At 38.8% G+C, this 19,311-nt stretch overlaps 1 protein-coding gene across 2 annotated transcripts in view; it reads right to left on the reverse strand.

Moving 5' to 3' along the window:
• MYPN (myopalladin) overlaps positions 1-19,311 on the reverse strand; it is a 48,729-nt gene that overhangs the window by 23,382 nt on the left and 6,036 nt on the right. The window contains exons 3-11 of one of the 2 annotated variants that reach the window (XM_010151987.1): positions 13,274-13,449; positions 11,634-11,685; positions 9,316-9,463; positions 7,688-7,759; positions 7,333-7,474; positions 6,404-6,427; positions 4,264-4,380; positions 3,161-3,530; positions 1,660-2,244 (exon numbers count right to left, since the gene is read on the reverse strand). In XM_010151987.1, the coding sequence (XP_010150289.1) occupies positions 1,660-2,244; positions 3,161-3,530; positions 4,264-4,380; positions 6,404-6,427; positions 7,333-7,474; positions 7,688-7,759; positions 9,316-9,463; positions 11,634-11,685; positions 13,274-13,449 (1,686 nt within the window). Of the gene's footprint in view, positions 1-1,659; positions 2,245-3,160; positions 3,531-4,263; positions 4,381-6,403; positions 6,428-7,332; positions 7,475-7,687; positions 7,760-9,315; positions 9,464-11,633; positions 11,686-13,270; positions 13,450-19,311 lie in introns of both variants that reach the window. The other variant, XM_010151986.1, reaches the window with a different exon arrangement.

The following is a 19,311-nucleotide window of genomic DNA, read 5'->3' on the forward strand; positions in this document are numbered from 1 at the left end:
GGTAAAGGGCGTAACTCGTGACTGCTGTGCAAGCTATCTTCCTTTTGTTGTTCTGCAGACATGGTGATCTCTCCCTGCTTTTGTAACCAGAATTATTATTATTATTATGGATAGTATCAAAAAAGGAAGCTGAAACTTCAGTAAATATTCACAGATTAGCACAGATCTTGTTCAGTTTCCTTCCTGATCTTTCGTGCTCTCTGCCATGCAGAGATCTAGATTTGGATCTCAGCAGGATGAGCTCTAGTTATGTGGGAATTCAGCTCTGAGCTGGGACCCAGAAAAGGAGAAATGAAGAAAACAATATTTAACTACTCTGCCTGATGGGGACATTGTAAGGATTTATTTGGCAATGCTTGTAGGACAGCTAGAAAAAGTAAAGCACTTTGCAAGGGTTAAGTATCACGAAAGCAAAGAGAACAGCGCTTGAGCACTTGTGCACCAGCTCTGGAGGGAAGGAAGGGGAGCGGATGAGAGCTGCAGTTGGTCTTTGCTGGCTGTTGCAATGTTGGGAAAGCAGGCTGAAGGCTTGAGTTGGGTGTAGTTAAAACCTTCACCGTGAACCTTATAACTTTATTATGTACGCCTGCCCATGATGCCCGGGTCAAGAAGGCCTCCAGGCATGTGCCACAGGGTGATGGTGATCAGGTGGCCGTGCTGAGGAACTAGGGAGTCTGGGAGTAGGAGTGCACTAACGGTTTCAAGGCAGGATTTCTTGGCACAGAGTGGTGAATATTATGTATACAGGGACATGTTTTTTTCTGTTATAATTACAGATTGATTGATGTAGTATCAGTAAAATAGTTTGGATATTGTGACTTACTTATGGTTGTCACTATCTCAAAATGTACCATTGGGGGAAATATTCCTTACTTTGTGCAGAGTTTGGAGTTTTGTGAACAAAAAGGGGTATCAATCTACTGGTGCTCACCATACTAATATAGGGTTTATGTAGTCCAGAAGAGGGACATTAATTTCAATGCTACTAATAAAGAAGGGACTCTCAAGGTCACAACCTTTCAAGAACATCATCATCCTTATTTACTTGTATGGTGGTAGCCATTTAGTCACAGAAATCATGCTGGCTGACAGTTAAAATATTTATGTGCAAAACATTAATGCTCCTGAGATTTCCTGGGGGACTTTAAATATAGAAAGTGTTGTAACCAGAGAAATACCTTTACATAAGTTATGTCTTAGATTTCCCTGAACTAAGAAATAGCTTACATTATGAGGTACCTTTTAAAACTTTACTCAATGCTTACAATATGTATGAATGTTTTTATAGCTCATATAGGCAAATGGTCATAGAGTGACTTACCCTGCAAGCTCATGAATCTCTTTGCTCCACTAGTACAGTGTTATGAATCTCTGAGACCTCAAATTCTTGTATAGAGCTTTATAAACTCCCATTTCTCTATCTTGAATTTATCTTACCCTTGATATATCTTATTACACAAGCTACTATCCTTTCCTTCCTTAACTGAATGTAAAGGTTAGATGAAATGACCAGAATATACAAATAATTTGCTTTTCCATTTTATGAATGACTTGCATTTCAGTAAACTCCCCACTGAACCCTTGAACAGAAATATATCTTAGTCTCCTTTATGAGCGTTTCTTGCCCCTGCTTCTCCACATATGGCTTATGCTACTTACGTGGCTGGTGTACTTCTGGGCAGTCCCATAGCATTTGTTGATGGCACAGTGGGAAGTGAAGGAAGAACAGCACTAAGGAAAGCTGCTGGATTCTGAATCCGGCCAGGTGGGGAGATAGGAGCAGGAGTCACACTCTGCGGCTGAAACTGTTTTACACTAGATGTAGAAAATGTTAATGGAGGCCCCATGGATTCTTTAGGGCTTGGTAGAGACTGTTCAATTTTGCTTGTAAACCCTCCTGAAGCCCTTGACTGGGCAGGTGGAGGACTTCCTGGGAAATTTTCCCTGTTTGTTCTTTGAGTTCCTTGAGGGACGTTGCTGAATGTTGTAACTGAGGAGCTAGACGAGGAGCTGGTAGGCGATGTGGTTTGTGATGGTAGGAACTGCTTAGGCCGGGTGTAGCTGAAGGCTTGTGAAGAAGAGGCTTTGCTTTGTTTGTACACAGTTGAGGTGGACTGTTGGTGGAGTGAAGTAGCAGAATTCAATAAAGTTGTGTTGAATGACAACTCTCTTGTAGATGTCTGATGCACCTGCTGTTGTTCAAGCAAGACCTGGTTGTGGAGCTGTTTTAACTGGGTCTGATCACTGCATATAAAACAAACATGAGGAAAATTGGTCATGGGCCCTGAATGTGCTGGCTGACTGCATTTCCATTGCACGAGAAAATTTCTATGTCCTGTGACACAGTAAGAGGTAGGGGAAACTGCTACAGATATATTCTCTAACATTATGAGAACATCATATTAGTTTACTGCTAAAATAAACTTTTCCTTCTTCTCCCCTTCTTTGGCAGAGGCACAAAAGCTTTTTGTCTAAAAATTATTTTACTGAAGATGATTCTTACCGTTTTACACATGAAATATAAATCTTACTTGAAGATATTTAAGGGATAGTCTTGTCAACTTCTGCTCTGTGTCACCTTAGTACCTCTCTGCTTGTGTAACTAGGAGTAGGATTTGGTTTATCAGGTTTTAAATGAACGTTTGTAAGCCAGATTGCAGTTGTGTAGCTCCCGTTAAAGTGGGTTCTGAAACCAGAATTTTGGCTAATAAAGCTTTGAAATACTCCATCAAAAGGGATATTACCAGCATAGGTTAGGTGATGTTGACATTTGGTGACAGGCAGGAGTGCATCAATCAGGGAGGACTCACATTTCATGCATTTATTGTTTCCTAGATGCTATCTATTGTATGTGTCTTCAGGGCTTTCTTTCTTTGCAATTAAGGAAAATTATTTTTATTTTATTTTTAAATTTGGAGAACACTTTTCCCAAGAGGGAACAGAAAAAAGTATCTAGCTCTGTAGAATATATCCTTTAAGGTCCTTTCCAACCCAAACCATTCTATGAGTCTATGTTTTGTAAGAGTATGGTTAATTAGGCCAGCCCCATGTGAAACTGACTTTTTGTTCTGTGTTTGAGTTTTTTGCTCTAGTGCAATAGTGTTCTGGTCTATGGATACTAAATAATATCAGTGATGCTTCTAGAATCCCTTTTACTTACAGCTTTGGTTTAGCCAGTACTGGGGGCGGTTCCTTGGATGGCGATGTGGGCTCTGGTATTTTCATTGGCTGTCCATTTATCCTCTCTTGGAAATAGTTGGGTCTGATTTGGTTTGTAGCGCCAGGTCCGTCCTCAGGTGATGATTGACTTCCTTTATCATCTTCAGGCAGCTTGAAGTGTACACGGAGACCTATCTTGGAACTCGATCTGGGTTCATTGTGGTTCACAAGAACACCTTCAAGTTTAGGCTTGGGAGTTTGATTTACTACATGGTGGGAAGGAGTACGCGGGGGAGATTGATGTTCAGCAGCAATTAAGTTGATTGAGCTCGTTGTGTGAAGGGTACCAGCATTACTACTGTCTTCAGATGCTGAAATAGCAAACATCAAACTTTTGGTGATACGTAAATACTGTAAATCACAGTGAAATGAAATCACATAAGTTACAGTTGGAAAAACTCACTCTGATCTCCTTCCAGCTGTTGGACTGAGTTACTTGACCTCATTTGTTTAACAACAAATTCCCTTAACAATGGAATATTGTAAAGGTGGGGGAGAAGAGTCACAGTTCTAGTGTGTAAGATTCAGTACTATTCTTCAGCCATGTCCCCCATGAATTCCACCAGCATCTTTGGAATACAAACTTTCTATTCAGAGAATTCTCTAACTTTATAGTTACGAAGCACACTGCCAGAACTTGAGCTGAACTGGAGTCGAGGGCGCACTCTGCTTTCAGTACTGTACTTTGCTCACCTCACTGCTTACTGCCTTGGCAGCATAAATTGTGTAGGCGGTATGAAAGAATTTGGTTTGAGGTTTCCTCCTTTGGGCTCTGCACCAAAGGGTTATTGAAACAGCAAACTAGACAGTCCACAAACATTCCAAAAATGGCTATTGCCCAAATCTTGAGATCAGCAAGAGCTGTGTTTTCAGAAGGGCTGTGTGAGATTCATTCCCTAATGTTCCTTGTTCCTTCACATTTCTAACTGGGGAATGAGACTTTGAAAAGACATATCAATCTGTATGTTCAATAAGCAGCTTGGACTGTGCAGTCCTGCTCTGCTTATATTTACTAGTAAGCAAAGGACTAAGCCAAACACTTACCTTTGACAGTTAGGTGAGCTATACTAGATACTGTGCCATATTTATTGCTTGCAGTACAGGTGAAACTGCCAGAATCTTCTGAAAATACTTCAGCAATGACGAGAGTACAGATTTCCTCTGCAACACATCACAGCAGTATTACTACTTGAAGTGAACATGCATTGAACAAACACACAACGCCTTGACTACCCTCAGGGACATTTCCTTAAGGTTTTCCACCTTGCCCCATTTGCTTTTAGTTTCATCAGTATTATCAGTTTTGGCAGCCTTTGTGTGCAGCAGCTGTTGTCGGCATTGTCTGCAGCAACTGGTACCTCTCTGCTCCAGCATGCCCAATGAAAGTGAAGAACAGGTGCCAGCAGTGTTCGGAAAACATGAGAAAATGTTTTCCTCATCACATGAACTACAGACTTGCTCTCTGAAGAACTTAAAAATTTGATTTGGAGAAATAACAGTGTACTATCTATACTCACAACTCACTAAAATATATGTATTTTTATCTCTTTTCAGATTGAAAAATTAGCTATAGTTAACTGGGAACAATTCAAGTGGAGTCACTCTGTGAGGGAAGAAACACAAAACACATAGATATAGGCTGGCATTTTCCAAAAGTGCTGGTGTAAATTAGCAGATAGAGAGGATTGTGCTAATTGTGCTTATAGAAAGTTGCCTTTTCTCTTCTTTGTGAAGCACCCTAAGGGGAACCACACATGTGCCATCAAAACTGTAGTAGCAAAAATTAAACTCCTCCTGGAAGAGTCAGTCTGAGGTTATGACATTCCTGTCTGACCAGTATCTGACATGTCCAGGCAGCAGTACCAGCAACTAAATACCTACAGATCTTAGACCTTTCATTTGGCTGGGTAGCTGGGAAGGGGAGGACTGAAATGTGGGCTGATAGCATTTCTTCAGCTAGTCAGTGACTATTTTGCTACCATTTTGTAAGAAACTTTATTGAAACCCTACAGAATTGCTATTTTATGAGTATTTCTGTTGAAGGCCATACCACACTTAAACCCGATTGTTTCATGTCAGCACTGAGGAAAATCTAGTAGCAACAAAGATTATTTACTAACAACTATAGGAGAATAATAGTTTATTATAGTACTAGGATTATAGAACTAGTTTAAGGCATTATAGTATCTAGTTTATAGTACTTGAATTTGCCAACCACTGCATGCATGGAAATCCAGATTCCTTCTGAATGAGCAGCAGGTGATGAGGCTGTGACAACTGCACCCAACTGGTGACCCTCTAGAAACTGCTTCACATTACTCAGCAGTGATGGCACTGGACAGTAAAGGAACAGCATTGGTGGATTCCGGTAGAAGTTCCATTCAGTCACTTCTAAGTCTCAGAGAGAGATATTGCAGAGGGAAGGAGACTCTTTCAAGACACTTATTTGGGGTAAAAAACTTTTGATAGGGCAAGGAGAAGAGTTACAGAAGTTTATATTCCATAAGAATTAATACTCCTTTGGTAGCTTTCTGTCTTAGGAGGGGCAGCTTTATATTTTTAGTAGTAAGAAACATAATGGGGAGATTGACTGTCTCATGGAGAAGTAATCAAAATTGATAAGGCTCCTTTGCTCAAATCACGCAGAGTAGCCTACATTCTGATCTGACCCTTGAAATTAGCAAATCAAGCCACTTTTATAGGATTTGCTGATATCAGGGATGGAACACCTGATGTGATACTCTCATATTACGCTGGTAGGGAGCAAAAGGAATGGCTGACATGGCTAAACATCTGATGCAATGTTCCCTAACTGGTAAACTAGATAAAAATAGCTCAATCCTACATCATCTGGTGTACTTCTGAGCCTCAGATATACAGGGAAACCTCATACATTAATTTTATTAATCTTTAGTTCCTAAGGTGGTAACATTTCGGTCCTAAGTTAGAACTGGGTCAAAGCAAAAGAGGAAACACTATTTTCTTCAAAAATGATAGAATTCATTCAAGCTATATGTTTATGGAAGAGTATACAGTGAAATGCATCTCACTAGTAGCTATAGAACATGGGGAAAAGACGAAATTAAGTTAATTAAATTATGGAATTCAAACAATTAATGTTTTGTGAGATTAAATCACCATATTTGTAAAATTAAAAAAATAGGAGCCTTTGGAAGATCCTCACCTGGTTCAGCCATAGATCGTGGTTCTAAAGGGAATAAGAGCAGAATTAGTAGATTGAATATACTTTTGCCAATCATTTTTTTTCTTAAATGCTAACTATGAAGCTTGACCTTCTCTGTATGATGGAATACTTATTCTGATTCAATGGGCTGTTTAAGGAGTGGCCTTGCACTCAGTGGTATGTCAAATCCACTAAACATTTATGAACACTTTTGAGGAATTATGAATAGGAAATAAATTCTGCAAAAAGTATTTTTTTTGCAGTCTTAGTACTACTTTAGTGTGTTTGAAGTCAATTTCTGAAAGTATTGCACACATGAAATCAAGTTGGGATAAAACATTGTTTCATTTAGGTTTGATTTAGTGTGGCATTTAAGGAATTTCTCTTGAGTTTCAAAACTTTTAGAATTCCAGTGACTTATGTGAAAACTGCAGATGTTTCAACTGCATTTGAAAATTAAAGTACGTATTTACAACCTCTCGTGGATCATGTGCACACACATGTACGTGTGAGCATGCTAATGTGTACGTCAGGGTACTTTTGAGGATAAATAAGCAATCCACTGCCCATAAGTACTAGTATAATAGCACTTAAATAAAAGATGAGGGACTTTATGGGCAAGGAACTCTACAGAAATGGTGCAAAAATTAAAAACATGCAGCAGAAGTAAGGCTGAACTAGAAAAAGGACATTGAAGTGGCACAGGGATCAAAGCAGAAGGCAGAACAATTCAAGAGTTTGAGGAATCTCAGAGAAGTACTACCTTAGGCGGTTCAATTCATCCACAGTTTTGGCTTCTGGAACCCGGATTTATTGCCATAAACAATTCAGTTATAGTTGTAATGTGAAATTCAAAGTGCTGTTGTGTCAGCAATTTTGTTGCTTGCCTATGTTTTATTCCACACAATATTTCCACACAAAAAACATACTTTTCTGTAATATTCTAAAATCTGGAGAATCTTCTATCAGTGTTCCTTCTCTATACCATTCAACCTTTGGGGAAGGAGCTCCTTTCACCCGACATTCAAAGACAACAAGCTGCCCCTCAGAAGCTGAAATATCCTGTAACATCTAATAGAGAAAACGAATAGACAGTCAGTAAGTGTCTTAGTGGTCTGGAAGTAATACTGATTTCAGTAAGGTTTTATAAAGCCACTTAAATCCTTGAGTGGCTTAAGAAATGCATAATTTATTTTTTTCCCCTTGGATATCTAGAAATTTTTAATTATTACTATATAATTAATTGACCTCTTTAGTTTTCAGATATGTCATAGAACAAATTACCTTCGTAAATACGGGAGCAGCAATTATAGGTCTTCCATCCAGTCCTTGCAAATAGTTAGTGGGGCTCTGAGCCTGTAGATTGCAAAACATCACATCATGAAGCTCAGGTGTACACAGGATGTTTTTCCATATACAGATGAAACATTCTTTTTTGGAATGACACAGAAGAGATTTTGGTGGGTGAATTCCAAAGCAACATATTTAATGCACTGAATGAATGTTGCTCTGTTGTAGACAACTGGTAGTAATCTTCCCGGATGGGCTACTGCCTGAGTAACAAAAATGCTGTTATTGCCTGGTCATGGCAAGGAAAACTTCTCTGCAGTGTACGGTAACATCTGTCCTTAGCGCTTCACTAAGGCAAATCTATCTAGGCTGCTTGGTGGTAGTTTTCTTTTAGAAATTCTTAACTTACAGATTATTTGTGGGTGTCAACAAGGAAAAGTTAAGTCAAGCTATGTGTGTGACTACTACTGTAATGCTTCTCCTTTGCCAAAACCAAACAACTCAGAGAAGTGAACTATCACTCTATTGATCCTACTGGATGAAATCAGAATGAAATAATTCTCCTCCTGGAAAACTTCTGTATACAACTTGATTAATAAGAGTTTTTCATTTTAGTGAAATAGAAGCTGCCCCAGAACAGCAGTATTAATGATTCAGTATCCCAGGAAAGAGGCAGATTTTACAGATGGTGTCTTGTAAGAAAACAAGATTAAAAGTGGTAATTTTTGAGATAACAATCAGTCTTGACTTAGGCAGCCTCTGTCAAAACGTCACAAAGGCTTAATCCTGTTCTCTTTGTACACAGTTAAGTGTAAACGTGTGTTACTTCACCTATTCAGTAGCTGTTTACTGGTAACCACCTAATGTTAGGCTGTAAACATGGAAAAGGAAATGTAAGCAAGTTTCTCATTGACTTTTCAGTTTCATTTTTAAGTAACTGTAGCTATTACTTCTCATTAGGAAAGAATATTCTTTCCTGTTCTTTCCTATTAGGAAAGAATTCACAGTTATGAATACTCTGATAGTTTGCAACAAAAAGGACTTGAAAGCATGTTAACATTCATTAGAAACGCTTCAGTCTGGATATGAAAATGTTATATGGTAAATAAGCCTATCTACATATAACGTAAATGTAGTGAAATGATGTAGCTTAAAGTAATCATTGAAAGAAAATGATTTGAAGTGAGTTCTGTAGAGAGGGAGAGGAAAATGTTACAGGCTGCCGCTATTGAGAGTGAATGAGTCAGTCTGCAACATGAAGAGGCCAGGGAGCTGACTTACACATCCAAGTGCCCTTCGCGGCACGCAGTCTCTGACCTGCTGGAGTGCACAGATTCCCACCGCTGGCTGAGCTAGCGGCAGCTGCTCCTTCTGCTCACTGCCGCAGAGATGCCTGTGACCTGGGGATGAAAGGTTCCCTTCCCTCTGCCAGGTGCTAAAGGTTAGCTGGCAGGCAGGACATCTCCCCAGCCCACGCAACTATTGTATGGCTGTAAGGTTCAGAGCCGACGTTCAACAGCCGATAGAAAACTAGAAAATGTGGGTGTTCTGAGTCACAAACTGCAGAAGAAGCACCTTTTTAAGAGCATGCTTTTGGTGTTTGCAATTCACCGTATCCCTACCTGATTAACTGGTGTTGACACAGGCTGGACAGGTACAGACACAGGCTGTACCATAGCAGATGCTGCCTTGGAGGTCTCCAGATGCTTGCTTGCAGCTCTAACAGCAGGAGATGCTGCATTCAAGGGGGGGTCAGCCGGCTTTGGTTTGCTGTGAAATAGTAACCAAAAACAAGTTCTCATTGACCGAAACCAAGTTAGAGCTGCATGTGCATCCCTTAGTTATGTCTGTCCCAGTTACATGTCAACCCCAGCCTCACTCTGGGTTTGAATTCCAGTTGATCTAAACTGATATGTACTCCTAGGTAAGCTGCGTTTTATAAGAATTGGGCTGCACATCTTGTCACTCTAATCTCTCACACTTCATTCAGTTATACCAAATGTAATAAATGGCCTGGATTAACCCAACTGTGGCTTGAAAGCTGCTGTTACCAGCTCTGAGCAGCATGAGAGGGCGATGCTGGTTTCTCAGAGGGCAAGGCTAGTTCTCTTGCACTGCTTCCTGAGCCTATAAGGAAGTGAAAACACCACAGTCTGCTCAGATATAGATTCAATAATTTACTGCTGAAAAATAAAAAAAAGAGAGGTATGGTTTCTGACCAACAGCTGCAATTTTGGCAGTGTACATATTGGCACCTCTTCACTTCTTCAAGGTTGTTTCTATATGGAAGTAAAGGACTTGACCCTATTTATTTTTATTGCCAAGTAAAATAATGCAGACAATGAAGAGATGGTCTTTTCATTCAGTTTGAGGTGTGCACTGGCTGCTCTGGAGTGTACCACAGAACCCCCCAGGAAAGGTAGCCTTCAAACCAGAGGAAGCCCTACTCAAGATGAACATACGATTGTTACCATCACTGATTTCTTTTTTGAAATTGTGAACATTTTTTTGCACCTGTTCTCATATTAATTCCCTTTAATTACAGGTGTTCAGATTCATGTGACAACAGCTGGAAGCTAAGCAAAAATAAGGGCACTGATTATACCCAAACCTGATCTTTCATATTTCTGTCATCTGGGGACATGCAGCTGCAGTGTCAGAGCAGCATTCTTTTTTTTCTGAGAAGTACAGAATGCAACACGTTACTTCACAACTGAAAGAGGTAAGCAACCCTGAGATGCTATCAAGTGACCAGGATCATGGTCAACACTACATTAACACCTAATGAGATGAATAAGAAAAAGCATTATACCTGAGACATTTGGAAAAGTCTGAGCTAGCACTATGAAAAACTTAGCAATTGGTTGCAAAACACTTGAGATCTTCTTGATCGTAAGTTTTATATTAAACCCTTACATTTGTCAAAGCCCATAAACAAGTCCAATCTGGAGTATTTTATGACTTTGAAGAAAATGAGTCACCTAAGACAGGGTTTGCTGTCAGCCTGAGGTCAGTCAAACACACTGCAGTGTTTTGTATTTGCAATTTAAAAGGAAAGTACATTTGAAATGAGTATAACCTTCCTTAATAAATAATGGAGAAAAACCCAGGGTGCATAACTCTATCTGATTAAAATTTGCTTCTAAAACTTGCAGCTTTTGGGACTGAATGAATGCATACAAATGGGTTCAAAATAAAAGATTGGTTATTTTCATTTTCAACCAGTCTGACTCCCTTTCCAGTTAATAGAAAGACTTTGATTCTGAAAGACTATAGAATCATAGAATCGTTTAGATTGGAAAAGACCTTGAAGACCATCAAGTTAAGCCAGCACTGCCAAGTCCACCATTCTAACAGCATTGGATCAGCAGAGGGAAGGGATTCCATTTATGAAGAATAAAATTATTTCACAGGTTTTAGATTCCATCTGACACCTTCTTTCTAGAAGTAGGGTCTTCTATACCCATCATTTCAGTTTGCTTCAGTTCATATGTATTAGCATCCTTATCTTAACTCTAAATAATTCATGTATAGCCATCTTCTGCCACAGGCTTCATGACACCGTGCTTTTGTGTGAGAAGTTTTACTGCAGGGTTTTTCCCTGTCAGATGCTTAAATCAGCATTTAAGTTGGGTCTAGTCAAATGGCATCTATTTCAGTAAATTAATTTTAATAGCTTAATCTCTAAGGTAACATATTACTTCTTATGTTTATATTTAATATTAAAGTTTCATTTCTTCAGCTAAAGCTGAAGACACACAAACAAACGTGAATTTGCTATTTGTGAAGCAAACAAACACAATGCAAACAATCCAGACAAATCCACAAAAAAGCCTAACATGTTAGAAGTTGCAAAATATTAATGGAAACGGAAATGTCTTCACTTAAGGGTTTTTTTAATGGTAACAAATATGGAAGTGGTAATTGATTTTACACCTACCGATCCATTTCCTCTTTGATGGTTTCACCTTCAGAGTCAGAAGAAGAGACTCCTGTGAAAAATTTTAAAAAATCACTTAGCAGAAGTAATTTTGGACAAGTTTATCTATGAATGATAGAAACCTTTATTCAGATTTCCTCTAGAGCATTTTAAGGATATATATGATAAAGCTGTGCCAGAACAGAAGATCAAACTGCAGTGGAAATGAACCAGCAACTGCGCACTGCGTGAGATGCAGAACTGCTACTGACATAAGGCACATTTGGGATGAGGTGCAGCTGAAAGGAGGAAAACAGCATCCAAGAGTGACTGTATGCCTTCGTCTTCCTTAGGTTCTCTTTCAAATGCCACTAGTATGATTTAGTCTGTGACTGCTGTTGTGAATCAAGTAAGAGATTTTTTTTTTACAGACACCTGATACTACCAGTTAAAAAAAAAGGGGAGGGGGAGGGGGGAGGTGCAGACAGGGCTGAGGAGGGAAGAGAGAAGCCTGGAATCATGGCCATTAATCCTAATCTAGTGCTTTGTGGCACAGTTTGGAGAAGATACAAGCTCAGTTTACTAACAGCTGTCTTACTGAGACATTTTGCTGTTCTGATTCAGCCTTCACTGCATTGGGAATTTGCATTTTCTCTGCAGTTCCTGCCAGTGAGCATCTCCATCAGCCGTGGCTCCCAGCCAACATCCACCGTGTTGGGTAAAAGCAGGCCTTGGCCCCAGTCTCGAGAACTAGTAAATCTCTGCTAACCACAGACATCTCCCATTAATGTCAGGGGCAGTGGGGATGCTAAAAAAGGATTCGTCCTTTCACTGTCAGATTAGAGACATGAAAGAAAAATAACAGTAGAGCCAAATGAACCTTGTATTAAGTAGGGTAGGTGCTTTATGAATGGCCCCACTGTTGTCAGTGATGGTACTCATAGTATATTTCTCTGCCTGAGAAATGGAAAAAAGGCAAAAGGAAAAAAAAGATTCCATGTCTTCATTTGAAATTGGTAATCCTGCTAGCACAATGAAGGATGCAATCTAAAACCTGACCCAAAAAAGTGTTAAAAAGAAATACGATCTCTCTTAAGCCAAGTAGGATATATTAAAAAATATAAGGAGAAAGAAGAGACACCTAAATCTGCAGATATACATTCTCTTTTATTTACTATATCTATTGTGCAAGTAAAATATCAATTTGCTGGCATGTTTATTTTGGTTACAAGATCCTAACAATGGGTTAGGATGAAGCTATCTTGTATTCAATATGTAGTAATGACTGTAAGGAGCAGGGATTAATAAGAATCAGGCACAACGTTTAGGTTCTTATATTTCTGTAGAGTAATCACAGACAAAAAATACAAGTGTGCTGGTGCACGGCGACAGCAAGGTGGCATCAGGATCTGAATATTTCTAGACTTTTGCAGTGAGATATCTAAAATCTCTGGGAAGAAACACAGTAAAATTAGAGGAAAAGGGCAGTCATTGTTTGAAAGGTATTTTACAGATAAATACTGAACATGTTACTAATGACAAAAAGTGTTGACTCCCTGCTATGTATTTGTTGTGACAAATCTATTACACAGTTAACATACAGAATACATAACTGTATCTCAATCCTGTGTGACTGATTTCCACAAGAATTCTAACACTACCTTCTATGTAAATCTCTGCTGAAGTGGAGTCCGTTCCATAGATGTTTGAAGCAAAGCACGAGTAACGTCCTGTATCCTCCTCAAAAGCTTCAACAATAACCAAGGAGTGTTGATCGCCCGTCTGGATAATTTGGATGTCTGGTGAGTTTTCAAGCTCCTTCCCTTCACAGTACCACCTGCAAGGCAAAAGATGTTGTTTTTCAATGCAAACAACTTGATAACTGGAACGACAATGTTGGCAGTCTTTCTGGTGATAAAATGAGTGGGTTTTAGCCTGATGGCTCTGACAGAGTACTGCAGGCAAGTGTTGAATCAACAGTCATAGGAATAAAATATTTACGATTTTCATAATATTCAATTACAGCTAATAATAGAGATGCTTTTTTTGCAGTACTTGAAGTACCAACTAACCAGTTTATATAAGTGACTAGCACATATTTTTCTTGATATATGGATTACAGCAGCAGAGTAGAAGAGCTCTGAAGTTGGAACGCTATCAATCCAGCTCTGAATTTCTCTTGACGTACATTCAAATCTGTTCTGTGGCTTAAAGTGTAGCAAAAAAACACACCCTAAGTAAACAAATTTCCTTCAAACTTCTGATTCCAAAGCTCACGTTGATTCGGAATGTGACTGAAATTTGCTATAATGTTACTCTTTGGTTTGTCATATATTTAAGACAATCTGCTTTTAGTAAAAGATGGCGTAAGTATATCACAAGGAAAGAGAAGTGATCTGTTACAGTATAGAGGCACTTCCATACAGGGACATGGCCAGGGGGACAGCAGGACCTTGAATTCTTTTCTGCATCATATTGCTGTATTTCTCTTTTAAACCCAGCTACAGATCCAAGAATGTATCAGGCCCTTGAGAGACTTCACACTCTCATCTAAGGCATTCCTAAGTCCCTCAGTGTTCAGGTTTGTTTCTCTCAAAAATGCAAGGATGCAAGCAAAAGTAAAAGCAGCACCTGAAAAGACAGCTCCCTGGGATGTGTTAATGACAGTAACTGCTGGCTCAACCTGAGAGCTAGCGGGAGGGGAGAGCAGGCCTGCTTGCTATTGCTTGGTAATATGGAAAAGGCAGGCACGTTTGCAGAACCAGATTCAAATGTGGTAAGACTGCCTAGGTTTTACAGAGCAGGTGTAGTGCTGTGTATAGGGATCCTGAGTTAAACATTTGGGATAATACTCAGAAATACCTGTATTTTTAGATAACTAGCTAAACTTTGAAAGCCAAACTATGCTGCTTTCTTCTTCAATGTAACTTTTCTCATATATGTAGTTATATATATAAAGCACCACAATACTGCTGCTTTCTTAACTATGTATGCGTGATTAATGCCTCTTGGGCATTTGTGGGTGGGGGCTACCATACCGATAACATTTTTTTACTCTGATTTTTTTAAATGAATAATTGTTTCATCCATTTTTGTATGGTAACTTTGTAAAAGTATCTGCTAGCTTTTGAGTGCAAATGCTATCAACACAATGGCAAATGTATTTACTGTTATATATTACAGCAAATAAGATTAGTTATAGAAAAGATAAGGATAGGTCTTTGAGTAATAAATTGTAATAATTCATATTTCCTAGATCATACCGTAAGGTACTTTGGTACACCTCCATCTCAGATAATTCAGAAAAACTTTAATAAATAAATTTGTTCAACCATTCAATTGTATTCACCTCTTGAAAAACTGAGCATGAAGAAGCCCCCACATTAATCTCCTGGGAAAAAAACCACCCTGTAAGACAGTTCATGGCAATGGAGAACCAGAATTTAATAGAAGTATAACGTAGAATTGAAAAAGGAATCTCAAAGGGACTATGAGTTATGAAGGAGTACAGATCTGGAACTTAAATGCTGATTACATAGCTACAAAAGGAAACCATGCCCTATCTGTGCACCATCAGTCCTAGCCATCCAGCATGGCTTTCTTAAAGTAGACAGGGTGTTTCCCAGGCCACTTCAACTTGCACATTAGTGTAATTTGTAGCTGTACAGTCAACTGATTTAAATGTACAGCTTGGAAAGAGTACAGGCCTGCCTGTTACGGTGGGCTGCTTCTGCACTGTAGAATGAATCATACTGCTTAATGCAATTTCCCCCTTTAGAAAGGCAAACATTTGTAGCCAGAGAGCTAGAACTTAAAAAGTCTTGGATCATGTCTACATCTGCTTACTTATCCTCTTTTACAGTCCTTCATCGCAACAAGAATTAAAAATAGGTCTAAGAAAATGGCTTTTATGAATTTACATTTCCGAGTGCAATGCACTGTCATGTGGTAAATATCATCATGTTAAAAGTGGATGCCAGTAGGGTGTAAAGTGGCCCAGCTCTCTTCCCTGACATTTCACAGCTGAAGTACAGCTTGGCTTCGCTAAAAGACATCCACATCCTTCACGCAGGGTTTTACCAATGAGAAACTGGCACTGCTTTCTGTGGAGAACTTCAACCAAAGTTACTCATTTCTCTTCTATTTGAGCCTTAGAGCTCTGATAGACAAGCTCTCGCAAAACTGGCAGCACTACTTTAAAATGTTAGTGGAAGACCAGAGCGAGTATATATACTTGTATATGTATGTATATTCATATATTTCTCTGGAGTATCTAGCTATTCTCTTTATCTTTTTTATCTTTTTATCTTTATCTTTTATCTGCCATACTCTATCTTTTTTAGAAGGTGTGAAATAGTGCTTAAAAATAATTTTTAAAAGGCAAAATCACTGGTCTTAAAATTATTATTTACAAACTACCTCTCTTTTAAAGGAATTCACTATCACAGTACTATTACCATTATTTTCTAGTAGATTAGATTGTCTGGTTCTTTATTCACATATAGTTTGCAAATCCTACTTTTTATTTGTGTCATATTTATTTTGAAAGAATTGGTTTACACTTCCATTCAAAATACATTTCCTTTAAAAATCATGATCTTTCTAGCTTCTGATTGAGCTGTAGTGTTCATATTCCACCACAGTCCAGTGAGGAACCTTCAGCTTCTCTAATACAAACCTCTTCAAACAGAAGGAAAAGCTACATCTGTTTTAGACTTTGCCCATGGTGACTTGTCCAAAGCTGGTATTTTCCCCAGTAATAATTAGATACAGTGGGGTTTTTTTGACTGGCTCCCCAGAAGTCCATATTATATTTGCTTTTCTGTTCACTGATGTTCTTATAAACATGTAGATACAGACACCATAGGTAGCGGTGGGGTCCTTGGTATCCAGAACACAAACATCTAGTGCCTGGGATAAAGGAGTAACTCCACCACGAATACATAGAGGAAACATTTAGCAGTCCCAAGGGAGAAGTGTGGTAATGTGCCTTACAGGGTTGATTGAAAAGGTCATTTGAAATTGATTAGTGTCATTTTTAAGTTCCAGACCAGGAAATTATATAGGATTCCTGTGATCCCAAAGGTGAATTTTTTTTTTTATTCTGTGTACAATATGGTTTATTCTTCAGTTGTTTTCAAGATCTGGCAATGTCATATTTTCAGGAGAGAAGACCTAAGGTTCATGCAGTTATATGACTACAAGCATAAATTGGGTAGATGAATGTGCAAGCCGCCTTTTAGGTGTGTAATTCATGTAGGCAACTGTGTACTTTGGGAGCTGAGTCATAGCACTTACTCATGTCTTTTTATATACCTACCTCATGCCTCTCCCTTGTAATGTGGTCTTGTTTTAAGCATGTCTGTTTTAGCAGATGTGAAAAATACCCGTGTTCTACAATCTGATCTCATTTTCAGCAGCATCTTTTCAGAACATTAAAATAAACCACGACACTTAGGTTGTACAGTGATATATGTCCACTCGAATGCGTCTCCTCACTGCTTTATGCGACACATAAAGCAAAACACATTACATTGCACAAAGTGCTGCCGTATAATCACCAGTAAGAGATAAGTACTCTTTGTGGTCCTACTGATCAGCTTTTCCAATGAACCTGTTATGTTCATGTAGAGGTAACTCTACATTGCATACCTTTGTGAGGCACAATTCTAACTTCTGATAAGCAAAATTAAATACACCATGTCAGCCCAGTTATTTTAGTAGTATGTGAGGAGTATATTCCTCTACTAGACTCAGACAATGAAACAGGATTGAGTTATTTCTTTTCTTTGCAGTTATGTTTTCCTTTGACTTGTTCAAAATTTGCAGTGTAAGTGATTTAAAACTTCAGGAATCAGCTTCTGTTTCAAATCTGTATGCAGTGTGTTCTTTACTCGCTGTTTTCACTGTAATGTTGAAGTATTTTGAGATTTAAGCCAAGAAAAAGAGCATGCTACACGTATGTTAGCTCTCTGCAGTGCTTGTGAATGAAAACCAATTCTCTCTTGTGAAATTAAGCTTTATGCAAATCTTTGGTGCGGCCATATGCACTCCTGGTTTATTGCCTTTATTTTATTCTTACCATCAAAACGTTGTACATGGTAGTAATGAAATGTCAGTTCCAAGGGGAGTTCTGACATTGAGATACGTGACATGACTGAAGTAGCAATGCTCTCTGTCACTGACATTTCATTCCTGCCATGAATTGTAATGATAGCTTCATCATACAAGGCAGGTTCACATTAAGCACAAGTAGTGTGCCAAATTCATCCTAGGTCTTAATCCATTGACTTGTCTGGAGTTGCATGTAAGAGAAGGTTGGCTCTCTAGACTTTGGGCACTAGAACAGATAAATGTTTTCATTTGGCAGACAGGCAAAAAAAATCTTAATTGATCTTACTTGACTTCAGTCTCTAAAAATCTGTGATTAGTTGCAGAACTTCTCTCCCTAAAAAAAGCAGCACAAAAACGCATTTTTTTCAGCTTTGTATGCCTATGTTAAAGAATGTTTTCATGGAAACCTCATGCCATACAACCTGTTTTTAGAACATCAAATCCTCATGACACTTCCAGGATAGCGCTGTATGCCAAACCATGCAATGTGATTCATAAGTAAAATTAACCTAGGAGTAATGTGCCAAACAGTTTGGAAAAATGTAGGCACCTCTGAACTTGAGGGAATAAAGAGTGTTCTCCTCACAGGGAGGAGTGAATGTCACACCTATCATTATTCATACAGAAACAGCGCTGTAGAAGGAAGCATGAAAAGGAGGTCATCAAAACCTTTAACACTTGGGAAATATGCTACACACCTCTCTTACATGCTTATTTCTAATGTGCAGTGTAGTCAGAGTAAGGTAATCAATCAATAGTTACAGCAGCTAAAGAGCACTTCCTCTGACATGTGGGCTTGTTACCCTGAGGCTGAGTTATCTTCAAAGGCAGGCAGACAGGCCTATCTGTATTCAGCCAAGCAGGATTTAGCTTTCCATATAGGTACTTCAAATCAGTTCCTGGTTTCTTCTCTTGCTCCACCATCCATCTCATTTTCTATCCCTCAGTGAGCCCTGAAATATGCCAGATGGTTACCTACCAAGCCTGTAAATTATATGCTTTATCATTGCCAATGATATTTTGACCCTGATCCATCATAAATCTCATTTACACCATTTTTTACATCATTAAGTTTTTCTTGTACTGTCTTGTTTTTAAACGTGGTATCTGTCCATCATATTTTCCAGTCCTTTCCATTCCTATGATCTGCTTCTTTCTGACTCTCCTGCCTCTAATTTCTCTCTTACAATCCCCATTACATCAGTTTAACCACCCGATTGCTCCTAGTGTTGACTGAGAGTCGGCATTGCAGAGCTTGTTGAATCTTGTTCTTGTTTCACAATGCTCTGGGTTCTCACGGTGTCACTCCTACATTGTAAGGGTATATATTATAAGCATTACAAGTAACTTGGGACTCCTTTGTGTGGTTAGGCAGTTCATTTTAAGTCAAAGGATGCAGGCAAGAATGCACTAGCACGTGTCCAAAGGATGCTTGTTTACTGAGCTTGGACATTCAGCCAAGTTGAACAAAGAAGAAATCATGCCTTAAAGCCAGTCAGCATTAAGCTTTCTTTCACCAGTTGCCACCTTGCCAATTAGTCCTTTCCTGGGACTACTGATTTTCGTATCTCACTTGCTAATCTAT

The sequence above is a fragment of the Eurypyga helias genome, unplaced genomic scaffold (assembly GCF_000690775.1).
Source record: "Eurypyga helias isolate BGI_N326 unplaced genomic scaffold, ASM69077v1 scaffold26585, whole genome shotgun sequence".
NCBI classification, from domain to species: domain Eukaryota; kingdom Metazoa; phylum Chordata; class Aves; order Eurypygiformes; family Eurypygidae; genus Eurypyga; species Eurypyga helias.